The sequence below is a fragment of the Pecten maximus genome, chromosome 7 (assembly GCF_902652985.1).
Source record: "Pecten maximus chromosome 7, xPecMax1.1, whole genome shotgun sequence".
Lineage (NCBI taxonomy): Eukaryota > Metazoa > Mollusca > Bivalvia > Pectinida > Pectinidae > Pecten > Pecten maximus.
The window spans coordinates 19,422,337-19,436,467 of record NC_047021.1 but is presented as its reverse complement, the minus strand read 5'-3'; the positions used below and the strand labels follow the sequence as shown (position 1 = coordinate 19,436,467).

The 14,131-nt window shown below is 32.8% G+C and overlaps 1 protein-coding gene across 2 annotated transcripts in view; it reads left to right on the top strand.

The window, feature by feature from the left end:
- The window catches only part of LOC117331823 (wnt inhibitory factor 1-like), a 68,076-nt gene that overhangs the window by 39,843 nt on the left and 14,102 nt on the right, over nucleotides 1-14,131 (top strand). For both annotated transcript variants that reach the window (XM_033890744.1, XM_033890745.1), the window contains exon 3: nucleotides 4,100-4,202. In XM_033890744.1, coding sequence (XP_033746635.1) covers nucleotides 4,100-4,202 — 103 coding nt within the window. The remainder of the gene's footprint in view (nucleotides 1-4,099; nucleotides 4,203-14,131) is intronic.

Sequence of the window (14,131 nt, the reverse complement as noted above, 5' to 3'; positions counted from 1 at the left end):
ATTGTGTCATAGTGTCATATACATGTAATCATTAATTCTATTGGATCATAATGTCATATACATGTAACCATTAATTCTATTGGATCATAGTGTCATATACATGTAACCGTTAATTCTATTGTGTCACAGTGTCATATACAAGTAATCATTAATGTTACTGAGCCATAATGTTATATTTATGTAACCATTAATTCTATTGACTGAATAATCATTCTTCCTACCGACTCAACATTTTCATGGATATGACTTACTGACTTACACTTTTCATAAATTCTGCCGATATTCATCATTTTTACTGAGATCAATTAATTTTACTGTAGCCCATTAAATTACGCTATAGCCATACACTGCACTATAACGATCGTTAAATCAAAGTACCCGCTTACTCTTGTGTTATCCATTAATTATACTGGAATCAATTCTATAACATACAGTATCTTTTAATACGAATACTACATTCTACTTATTGATACATTTCGTTCAAGACAAAACTTTAATCACATATAATTTCACCAAATTCTGTATAAATAGTCTCTTTGATTTGCTGTATTCAGTTTTATCTTTTAAGTGTTATCCCCGGACATTTTAGAGCAATCGATTAATTATAAATGATGTGATAAATATGTCGATGATATATCTAACATTCTAACATACAAGCTACTGATATTAGTTTACTATAAAACGATTATACAAAGACTGATATGTACCACATACTTTTACTTAGGAACAAAGAATGGCAAGTAGAAGTGCGCGCTGTGTTCAGGTACACTTAAATTCAGCCAATCAGAAAGAAACCAAAACCAAAACAATATTAATAGTATCGTCGTTTTTAGCATACGGTAATAGGTTTAACTAAAATAATTGAAAAACGATAATGAGTTTCAAGTTTATCTTTCATGATATTTGAACTTTTAAGATATAGTTGTTTTAAAACTTGTGATCAGTCAGAGATTATTATTCATATACAAACTTGATAAATTTTTTTTATTTATATCTGAAATTCTTAAAGTGAAGAAGAGTATTTTTCAAGACTCAACATTACAACTTAATACTACATGTAAATAGTAGATAATGTTGTAGAACGATGGTAGACGGCTACGTTGAAATTTTACAATGGTAGAAATGGTAGACGGACACTTTGATATTCTACAAAGGTAGATTAAAACCTTGGAATTCTACAATGGCAGACGGAAACTTTGATATTCTACAAAGGTAGATGGAAACCTTGGAATTCTACAATCGTAGGCGGATACCCTAGGCAATTCTACAAAGGTAGAGTAAAACCTTGGAATTCTACAATGGCAGACGAATACCTTGAATTTCTACGATAGTAAACGAATACCTTGAAATTCTACCATGAACATTTAACATATAGACATAGTCAAATATGTATCATTAACATTCAAATGATCTAATGCCAAGTTACTGAAATCATCTTTTGGGATCTATTTGTCTGCCTTTTCCTGAAGCCCTAACATATAAATCATATATAAATGTAGTTATAGAAACCCACTTTTCTAGAAGAGAACCACCTCTGGCACACATATCACAGGATGGAGGTCACAATGTTACCGGCTGCGCTCTGTTGAAAGCGTTCTATCACATACATGTGGTGAACTTGCCAACAATTTTCAGTTTCTTCATTTTCTAAAAATCAAATATTCTGTTCCAATAAATGTTTGATATTCGTCATTTAATTTGCATAATCTCTATGAAATAGGTACCTTATCACCTTCGTTTTTCTGTGTTTATACATATCATGTTTTCATCGTATCATTCTGTACTAGTTAAGCATAGTCTGACAAAGGTGTTTTGTTCTGAAGCCAATTCGCTATCTGTAATCAAAAATTTGATCAGAAAAAAATATCGAGTGAACCAGAGTATGTTCCAGTTATTATTGCCCCAGCGTTTATCTCCCAAAATTTTAAAATGAAAAAAAATTTTTGAAAACCAAATGCTTTTTTCAATATCTCATTTGACAATCTATATATATCACATTTTGAAGCGATGGTTTGGCTCCGAAACAAGATTAACTATCTCTAAACGAAAAGTTTGATCAGACAAAAATATCGAATGGACATGTTCCAGTTGTTGTTGTTGTTACCCTGCCTATCAATTGTAACTATATAACAATGTTGGAAAATTTACCTAGATATTTTTTAGTTTAATATCTAAGTTAACGATCAATCTATATTGCACATAAATCGTTATGGTCAAGTGCAGTTTAAGAACAAAAGTTCTAGGCACCGGGCCTAATTACCGCACACCTGTTCTGAGGGCTTACAACATTCCACACCACCCGGCCTTCTTGAACGGAATGATTTATCTCAACGATAGAAAACGTCTCCCAAGGACAGACAGTAACACCAATGTAACATGGCAATGTATTCTACACCACTTTTCTGAAGCATACCTCCACTTAAATGATTCGGGAAGCCTTATCTCCGTAGATAACACGATGTCAAACGAGATAGTACGGTTATATGGACGCCGTGCCAACCCACCATTTTGAAGTCTGGGATAGCAACACCGTGCACTCTTCAGCACGTTTTATGAAATTTCATATCGCATTATCGTATAAAAGAAACGAAGAAATATTTTTCTTAAGCAGGAAACAAATATGGCAGCGATAAGAAACCCTAACAGAGAATATGTCATTTTGATCGACGTTTCATTTCACCGCGGCGTGAAGGCTGACTTCTGAATGTTGATTCTGTTGTAGGTTCCGCAGTGAGTGGATTGAAATTCACTAGTTTTAGAAACGAAAAACAAATGTTTGTTAACACTATTAACAAGCCTAGTGGATACCTGCTGAGTGTAAACAGAGGCAGAGTGACATCATGTCAGACTCCTCTCAGGTATCATCTTCTCGGTCTGGAAATCATTGACCCGTGTCAATCAATGTCTAAGACGCTGATAACACGTCTTGTTTCTTTTTATTCTCAAATTTCGTGCCTGAGAAAATCTGTCCATATGTGCATTATACATTTTTAGTACATAGTTACATACAGGGCTAGGTAGAATTATTGTGTATACGTAAAATACAGTCGGGTAATTCTCAACACATCAAACTACGAAAACAGCAAGAACACAAGAACACAAGAACAAATATATATGTAAACAAATAACTATAAAGTGTATGTAAGACAAAAAAACTTAGATAAGATAAATAAATATGTCAATATATCTACTACTAAAGTGAACTATTAATACTTATATAACTATAATTTGGAGCTTTATGATTTACTGTGTGATGTTTGTTGTTAATTCCCACTCGTTACGAATTGACACAGGCTTGGGTCGGAGGTAACACTAGCAGTGATGGGCGGCTGTGACCTATAGTACTTATCCATTAACTGTATCTTCCCTGATAAGCTACGGCAAATTATCAGATACACAAACTCTCTGGTAAGGAAGGACAACATGTCGCTATCAGCAAGGTGCGATACAGGAACACAAGTTGGAAAACACTTCCGGAATGTTTTTGTCGTGTTGTGACAAAAAGAGTAGCTGTTTGTACCATTACGTGATACGACACTTTAGTTGTGTAAACAGCCGAGGGAAAAAAACGTTAATGTTTGTTCATTGTTATCAGTTCGCTCTTAACTCAAAAGCGGTTAGGGTTTTCCGTTATGTGGTAATTGAAAGAAATGTATTGCTTTGAAGCAAGAATAAATTAAAGAATTAAAGTAAAATTCTATTAAAACTAAATTGTGTGCGAGTTTGATTTACAATATTTTTTAACATAAAAAATAACTCGAATATGCCTATAGAGTGTCGGGGATTTAAAAAAAAATTGGGAAAAAGAAAATCTCAATCGTCAATTTATCAGTGGTTAAACATTTGTAGTCTGACCATTTAAGACGTCGAAGGGGTTATTTACTGAGTTTTACGTTGACTTACTGTATATCTGTAGTATGTAAAGAATGCAAGACATTTGTTTGTTAATGTCATTGATGTGTTTGAGTTGAGTTCTTTTCTTTCCATCGTTTCCCGTTTTTTTTCTTATTGTGTATTACAGCTTTTGTACAGCATACAATTTTACTTCACTGTATGTGTGTCCAGACTGTGTGTAATCATTCTTTTATTTTCGTTTCAGTTTACTTATTGGTTCAACGACTTAAAGTCCTTGGACACACGGTTATTGTACAATCCACTTCTAAGCATTCCAGTTTCCGGTATGATTCCGCATAGACCAAAAGGTAAGGACATTGTGCTCAGCGTCATGTGCGATAATCTATACTCAAACAAGTGATCCATCTCAAATCACGCGTAAACTGTCTTTTTCGGTTTTCCGTTTTATGCCCTTACCAATCCGTTGCCATTTTCTTGTTTGTACCATTAACGCTAGGCGTTATAAATATTAATGTTTCGCATTATTCAAACCCATGTGCAAAGAGCAATGTCATCAAAGGTTTTTTAAAAGACACAGAAATGAATAGCCCATTTATGATAGGCCGAATGATGAATACACAAAACTGTTGCTGTATTGGCTTTCGTCAGCGCAAATAGGGGACTGGAGGTCTGGGAATCCAGTTTAAGAGCTTTAAATAGGCTTAAGCCTAGTCGAGAAAACAGTTAAAGACAATCATGATAGGTCACTTGTGGTATACATTTCTACAAATATAAAAGATAGGAATATACATGTAAGGTAGACAGAGTATTAAAAACGTCTATAATAGTCCGTAAATGTAGCATAAGCAGCATGGACAAGATTGTTTTAACAACTCCATATGGCATTCCATAAACTTGCAGTCGTGTTTGAATGGATACAACTCTCAAATGATTAAGTTTGTCAGTAAGATGTAAAAAAAAAAGTGTCCACTTACAATAATTATGATAATGTTATACCCGCTTTCTAATCACTCTTTCTAATATTAACATTATTACTGTGTTCTTGCGCTCATCCACGCACTTTCTTTTCTGTAAATTGCTCACTTGCACTGTTTATATACTTTTAGTAAATTTACTTTCAATCGGGTATCGGTCACATCGTTGAAAGAAACTGACGAATATTCACAACCGCAGGTGGCTTTTACATAAAGACGGTAACAAAAACCCAAAACTATCTAATTGATTTACGTACATTTCTTAAAATGCTCTCAAAAGTCCAAAATAAACGCAGGGAAATTATCATTAATGAATACAGGACAATTATTGCATAGCAATAAAGCCTTATGATGATTGCATCTTTGTAGCACACAACTCTCTTTTGTATAAGTATCAAATAAAAAATATTCGTATGTTTATTTTATTAATATATTACTTTAAATCAACCCTACGACAGTTTTAAAGAATGAATTAACTAAGAAATACAGATATTTATTTTTTAAAAGTTTGAAAAAACGTGAAAACTTGTTTTATTAAAACATTCATATTACTTGACATTGTTAAAAGGATGCCATTGGTTATCTTACTTCGGATAGATATTCATATATCAAATATACTGCCAAATATTTTTGTTTTCATTTCATTTGAGTTACAACTTATTTTTAAGGAAAAATAAAATATTCTTGAAAGTAGACTTTTTTTAAAGTGTTTCAAATTAATAACAGCGCTTTGTGAATTGATACATCATCATTATAGTTGTATTAAACTAGCAAAACTAAAACTTGATTAAAAAGACCTTGATCACGTTTTGGTCAAACTACAGTTATTTATTAAATCACATATATACATTTATATATGTACAGGCTTCTGTCTCTCAAGCATACATAAATCATTATTCCTTTACATAGACATGTTTTCAATATTTATCTTCTCTGTTCCGTTTTTTTCTCCATGTATCCATGCAAATGTCTATCTTTGTTTATATCTTGCCTTTTTAATTGCTTTTGAGTTTGAATTATGCCGGTATTCTGTTTTTGCTAAACAAGCGATTCGTCATGTCTTTTTCAATATCCTTTTAATACATGTGACATATAAATCCTATTACCTTTCGTGTGAGATTAGTAAATGTACTAAATGAAAACGGTATATCAATTGATTCGACAATCTTAATTTGTTTTCGTCTATCAAATCAAGCAAGTATAATGTCTTACACAATAAAACATATTTTTTATTCTGTTTAAACATATTTAAATATATAAAAACCAAGCCACTATTATTCATTTATTGAGTTCAAAAGATCTTCTGAACTATATATACATTGTTTACTTTCGACTTGAAGTCATTATAAACAACAGCCTATGACAGGACATCCTAATGTTTCTATTTAATTTTTTAATTCGCGTTGCTATATTGTAGAAATTGGTTGACTTTTAATCCAACTGAAATACTAAAGACCTATTGTATCTAATCATTATCAACTTGCAGGAAACATTTATTTCAATCTCGTCCCATTGAAATCCATTTTTATTGCGTTATCGTGATAGGTCGGTTTTTTTCACAATTATAAAACTATTTAAAAATATAAGCACTCTGTAATACAAATTGAGACCTGGATACAGTAGAGCCAACAATTAATTAATCTGCATCATATATACTATTTCGTTCTTCTGGGACTCGTGAGTGATAAAGTGTCTAAAGAAAATTGATACATGTACATTGTGTACCTAAGAGGTCACAGGGGAAACTCAAAGAGGTCGTCCAAATCTGGAAGGGGATGTGAAATAGCCCAATGATTCATTAAATTTGATCGTTTTCTACATTGTATTTCAAAAGAACGTCACATCAGTATAAATTAAAGTGTTATGTATATTAAAGTTTATCCTTGTGTATCAATCCACGAGGACATCCAGTTTACTACATTCGGGTAATATATTTCCTTTTGTGGTAAATGTTTAGAGCCTGACGCTCGTCTGTTGCAGTTGGTTGACTCACAAGGATAAATACGAACATTATTGTTGATGAAAGGCCCTTTATTACTGACGGATACACTCCTGTGTATTGACAATTTCTCATTATTCACCTCGAAATATTATTTGATACATTATGTACTATATAAACCCACAGTATATTAATATGTGTAGCAACAAGGGTGGAGTTCAATAATTAAGTTATATGTATGACATATATATACGATGTGAAATAAAGCTCATTTTCATTACATAAAATGAATTTATAATACATATATCGGAGGAACTCTTGTAGTTTAATGTTACAAACATTACATAATAAGATTTTCAACTGTGCACAAGAAAATATAGCCTTTAAAATCTTTGATGAAATAATTGACCACGATTTTGATTAAATGATTTCGAGAAAAACTTTTTCGACATTGATTTGTCATGAGGTTTTTATTACTTTTTTCAATGATCAAAATCAAAATGCTTATATGCGATTCATGTGAACGTGAGAAATGTGTATCATAGACGTTTGATCATGTTCCAGGCAGTTTCTTTACATTAGAACTATGTTTTGATGTGTATATGGAATGTAAAATGTATTCTTTACGGTCCATTTTACAGTGCAATTCCTTAATGATCCTGAAAGACGAAACACAATACTCTTAAATCAATTAGCAAGCTATTTTTTTTAATTGACAACGTTACTCTTGAATATTCGATGTGCAACCGATAAATGTTAGGATTTGGTTAACACAGATGATTGCAACCACAAACGATGTTGTCAGGGGGGAAATTGGCAATCTCTCAAAGTCTGTACCTTAAGCTAACAAAGGGCACTGGTGTCATACGTAGTTCTATAATATATGTGCTATTGCAGGTACCTTCCCCTCCTAATGGGCAGTTAATTCTTAACTTCGTTTTATGTCTAACACTTGAGAGAGGTAAATGGAATATTCGTTCTCATTACAGTGGATATCGTAGCTTGCTATGTTCTTCCCATGCAGATAAGCTTTAACGAAAATGGGTAATTATTGTTAAAATTAATGCGTTTTATCCCCAGTAATTTAAATGTGCACATAAAGTTGATAGTTATTAGCTAACTAGGCAGCGACCACACAGTACGGTTCACAAGTTGCCGTAAAGTAGATATGGTTTGGAGATGTGAGGTAACATACGCTCTATGATGCAATAATGTTTATACCGAAAAGCGACACATTGTGAGTAATTTAAGGGATGTAATGAAATGAAGGCTATATTTCTTCTATTCTTAATACAAATAAGGAATTTCGACAGAGTAGACTATATTACCAATATATCAGATGCTAAAATGCTCAACGTCAATATCCAAATAATATTTTGAGTTTTGATATAAAATGTGTTTGATATTATTCATTCGATTTGGAATAAAGCAGCGAAATTGCTCATAATATTACAACTGTATTTCCGGATTTCGTAACACAATGTTCAAACAAAAATTGGTCTCGGAAGCAGTCAAGCTTTTTTTACACCTTTCAATAACTAATAACGCTTCACTTCGAACCTAAGGTAGGCCATCTCCAGACACGCGTTTTTACACTGAACATATATAATCGGGACTAAATAACCTTGTCGGGAAGGATTTTTCCCCAGAATCTTTAAGAAATTGATTACATGTGTTTCAAAGTACATGTCCTGCTATAAACATAAACGATTTTAATCAAATTCATGCTATTTGCATAACTTCTGGTGAATAATGGTTGGTGATGATATATTCACTGCATTAGTTCGAAAGATTCGATGTCCCTAAATCCCAGCAATGTTAAATTATGTCTATATGCAGGTGTAAACTAACATTTAGGCGCGTTCAAAGGCATACACTCCAGCTACCTTGTCGAACAAAGGCGTGTTTAATTAAATTCAACACCAGAAATTGTTTACGTGAATTATATACAAAAACTATTTGTTAAAATGTTCTTCATACAAACACAAATGTGAGGCGTACCGATGCTACCATGTAAAACGAATTTTATGTTCGTCATATATATATATATATATATATATATTATTATATATTATAATTCGTTATTAGCGTGTAATGTCTGCTATATCCGAATTCTATCGTATATGAAAAAAACATTGCTGAACTACTCCTGTAATGCACCAGCAGTGAGGCACATCTTGACGAGTTATTACAACCAAATCAAAAGGAAATAGAAAGTAGAGTATGGACACAGGTATGCTGTGAATAAGACTTGTTAATTTTACGAATATATACCAATTCCACAACTTTACCAATAATAATTAGTCCTAACAAGTGTGGCATTGATCTTAATATAACCCTTTAAACAGCTTCAGTGTAAACTATATCATCTGATTTGTGTCAAACGATACTGTCTAAAATCTAAGACCATAGCAGTGGAATTTGTCATCAGCTACAATCATTGTATGTAAAAATACTGGTAAAGTAGTATGTTTTTATAGGTAAGGTTGTACTAAAGACATGCATGAAGATCGTAAAGACAATGGTGATACCACTCCATTAGTGAATAATTGCTCTCAATTAGCTGTAGTAAACAAAGTGTACATCCTATTCAGGAACTTATTCGGTGATTCAAAGCAAATTAATTTTATTCAAAAAATCATACCTTTATACAATCTATAGGGAAAAAAGTAGCATCATATAATTTTGTATTGGTATAACCAGACGTCTGGCAGGTACAAATTTATACATAAAGAAGAACGACGTAACAGCTGCATGTTGCAGTTTAATTAACTATTGGCTCCACTGCATCTCCCTCCAAATTTGCATTGGAAGGTGCTTATATCGTGTAGATCTTTGTTTATGATCCATATATATAATAAGTTCGAAGCCTTCACAAAACGTCATAATGCAAGTCAACGTAAAGGTGATGATGATTTTGTATGTAATAATGGAATATGTCAGTGGTAACCACCTAAACTGGAGGCTTCGTTTTATTCTGACACGGAATGTGTAGATATACCATTACTTCCGGCACGGAGAAAACTTAGAAATTCTCACACAGGAAATTTCCAATTTTCACCTATTTAGAATGTATCAATGCCTCACATGGTCAGATCAATTTTACAGTCTATGTACTTTAAACCTGTAGGATAACGAACGCAACTAAGCATTGAGAACACTAGTTCAGTGGGGCGGTTAACTTCAGATTGAGGAAGCACATGGAAGTGATAAAATGGGTTTAATCTTTGTTCAAATCGAGGTCACTCTGTTAACATGTAAATAAATAGCTCACGGAAGTTTATACTGGCTAACAAAGATAATCCTGGATTCTGTTTTTATGTATATAAAGCTTCAGCCGTTTTTTTAACACCCCTGGAATCAAAATAAATGTAGCGGGTTTATTATCCTCTGAATCTAATATTTCTAGGGATGTTCAAAATTCTTTTCCTTTCTTGAAACTGTATTTTTTTTTAATTATTTATTTATTCATTTATATTTTGTTTTTGAAGTAAAACGTGTTTAGCTTTTTTATACTAGAGTAAATGGTATTTCATATGATGTCAGCAAAACGTGTTAATATATTAACGTTATACCGATTTGATGACAACTTTAGAAATTTAAAAGCTATCAAGAGATAACAAAGTCATTTCCGAATGAAATCCGGAAGGGGAAACAGTTGCTCAGTGCACGCGTTTCCTGTCACATGATTCAAACTGAAGAAAGTCTCTATGACAGATACCGGGATTGAGGTTCTAAATATCAACACTTGTAATTAACTTTCGAGTTGATTATATCATTTCTTATAAAAACCTTAGAGGATTAAATAAAATATAATAAGTAAAATGGTATTCCTATAAATAGTTTCTTCAGTGCACCTTGAACAGCAGCTAGAATTAAACCCTACAAGATGAAGACGAATGCAGTTTTACATCATGTTTATTTATCAAGTCAAAGTTACTAGAGTCACATATGTGGAAATCTACAGGTTTACAATTGGCAAAATCAAATGTAAAATACAGAATGATATATATATATTTAGTGTTAATTTATCCGAAATATCAGGATTTTAAATTGTAGATTTTACTCTCAAATTTACATCTAAAATAATCTCAATTTAAAAAAAAACAAACAGTAGTTTAACTCCAATAGCATTACAAATCGTAAATTATTTTGTTATAAATGTGTTATCCTGATATAGAAATATTTATGTACAAGATAAGATATCGGCTAACTAGATTCTTGACACTTTCCATATTCCAAAACAGCTTAACCAAGCCGATTGCATAGGCTATATCTCTATCTAATTCGCATCCAATTAACTTAACCTTTCACATTTAGACTGAGTCTCGTAAGTGCTTCCAACCCGTAAGGATAGCCTGTCTACATACCTTTGTATATCTTCGCTCCCTCACGGAATGTCACTGCTGTACGTACCATGTATACAGTGTTAAAACCAGTTTCTTCTAAAATTTGCGAAAATATAGAAGGTTGGATTTGAGAAAATGCTGTTTTTCACAAAATAATAACTTTTATTTAACACTTCAGAGCAAAACACTTTCAGTAAACAGGGATAAGCTAGTGATACAACTACAGAATCACGTGTAAAAGTATTAAGAACGTGCGTTTTGCATACACAGTTCACTATAGATGAACGTGTCGACTTTCGCTGCTTCTGATTCAGAATCAAATAATAAAGTTCACCAAAGTAAAGAAATGTTCCAAAAAAATATACTTATGTACTCTAAAATTTGTTTTGAGTAGTAAAAGAAACAGGAAATCGATGATTTCATCTACGTATATCGTCAAACAATTCACTAGAAAAATATTTTTGTAATTCCGAAAGGACTCCCTGGACATGATCCGTATTTCTTTTTTTTTTTTTTTTTTTTTTTAAATTTATTTTGCAATATTCAATCTTTTTTGTTATTGTCTCAGCTATTAACTAAACTGGCCAGGATAATGAATCTAACGCAGCTGATCATGTGACGCGAATAATTACTGTGTTTTTACCAGTATTATTATATTTTGCATTTTTCCATTTGCTTTAGCTATGCTTACTGTAGAAATGTGTCCTGTAGTTCAGTAAACTAGGTTGAGTGTGCGTAACCACCAAACCATTTTAGTAGTTGGATTCCGTAAGTTCTACTGCAACGGAGTTTCTTTGTGTTAACAGACTTTATCAAAAGTAGTAATATCACTCTACTTAATTAGCAATGTAATAACAGTTACATCACTACTTAATTAGCAATGTAATAACAGTAACATCACTCTACTTAATTAGCAATGTAATAGCAGATATATCACGCTATGTAATTAATAATGTAATAGTAGATATATCAAGCTTCGTAATTAGCAATGTAAAAGTAATACTATCGCATTGCGTAATTAGTAATGTAATAACTGTACTATCAAGCCACGTAATTAACAATGTAATATCAGTAATATCAATCGTAATACAATTAGCAATAACGTCTTAAAACATAAACAATCGACATCATAATGAAACAATAATCAGAATTCAAAACCGTTTAACTGATGGTACATGTAAAATAAGTACAAAAACAACGGACCTCTAGGCATATCAAAAGGCAGCAAACACGTCTGACTTCATATCGCTTAAGGAACTATTTCCAGGTTAGATCTACGTTCTTATTTCTAGTTTTATCTCTTTATTCCGAAACCTAACAGTATTGGCTGTGTGGTTCTTGTTATGGTGAAATAACGTCTATTCTATTTAAATAAATCTAAAGGTTTATTTCAAAAAATATTATCTCTGCAGTCCTTCATCATTTAATCCCTAATTTGTTCCATGGTCCTTCGACATAACGAACTCTATTTCCTTGTGATAACGGTGATGTCCACGAGAGGGCTTCAATCAGTCATATACAGAGACTATTGTATTGTAGTGTTTAAGATTTTGTCAAGACGCCATACATATGTGTGTTGAGTACTTGTCTTCAGTGAATTGGTCTATCCCCCTCTCTTGTCTATTGTGGTCCAACTGACGAGGAAATCACTATATTTTTCCTAGTCTCGCTAATTACCTCTGGCATTACGGAGACTTCCTCTAGACACCAATTGTGCACGTACGAGAGCCGGGTTTTCCTTAAGCTAGTAAAAAGATAAACTACAGTCGTCATATATTCGTTGATGGAGCGTCTGGCACATGTCGTGGTATTCTCAGTACCATGCTCTACCGTATATAAACGTTGAAAATCGGCCCAGTTATTCTCTGAGTCATTTGCAATAAACTGTTTGCTTGTTGAAACAGGCTTTCACCACTTAAACATCATACGCATATAAACATGTCTGCTTGTGACGGGCGGCATGATTAAAGGTAAATCGATCCGAGGCTTGACGGATGAGAATACAGTTTATTTAGTATGTGAGCATTATATGCCCACAGCTGTCGACTGTTATATTATAAAATGTAAATGTTGCTACGTTTTTGTCTTATAAATTTTAGGAGATCTTCTGCATGTCAAACGTCAATCAAAGCAAAAACGCTATGCTTTACGAAGTTTAAACTAGGATTATTATCAAATGTCTTAAAAACGCACGCCTGTTTTTTTAACGTGAAAAAAGAATGAATGCATTATGTATGTGGTTGATAAACCAGTGTGGTGAACATATCGTACTGCTGGCTGGGTTTCCGACATTGAAGCAGACTTTAACAGGTGAAGAGAAAAGCCCTGAGAAGAATCGAGAAAACTCTTCAGTATTAGTTAGAGAAGACCGGAACATGCATTTTACACAAGTGCAAATTATCTTTCAAAAGGCCACTTTGTATGCTACGTCTTAAAATCAAATATACCACAACTTCTCCCACGTCACAAGCCTAGTAGTAAACATCATTGGGGCAGTTTACGTGTGGTCTCGCTCACCGTCCAACTATTATCTTTTATTGGTATCAAGTATAATGACAAATAGTCTTCTGCATTTGCCTCGAGTTTTACATGCGAGTAGATGTTGCAGTACAAGAGTTCATGAATGATTTCAAGAAAACTACCAGCGATGTTATCCTTTTCTGGGGTATCGCATGCGATCGAGGCTTTTAATACATTACCTCATTAAGCGGTTTACTACTAAACATTAAAGACAAAAGGGTTTACACGCCGTTCTTGTGTAGGAATTATAAAAATAATGACATTCCGAAATCTATTCGTAATAGATTTTTTTTTTTAAATACAGCAAATGTAAAATAGAATAATACCAGTATTGTTTTCGGTAAATAAAATTGGTACGTGGTTTTCGTAAATGAGTAACCTAGTGATAGATAAATAGGCTCATCTTTTAACTAGTACACCGTAATGGGTAAATGAAACAAACGACCAATTAGCGTTTTAGAATACCTACCCATTTAATGTATATCAATAAGTAC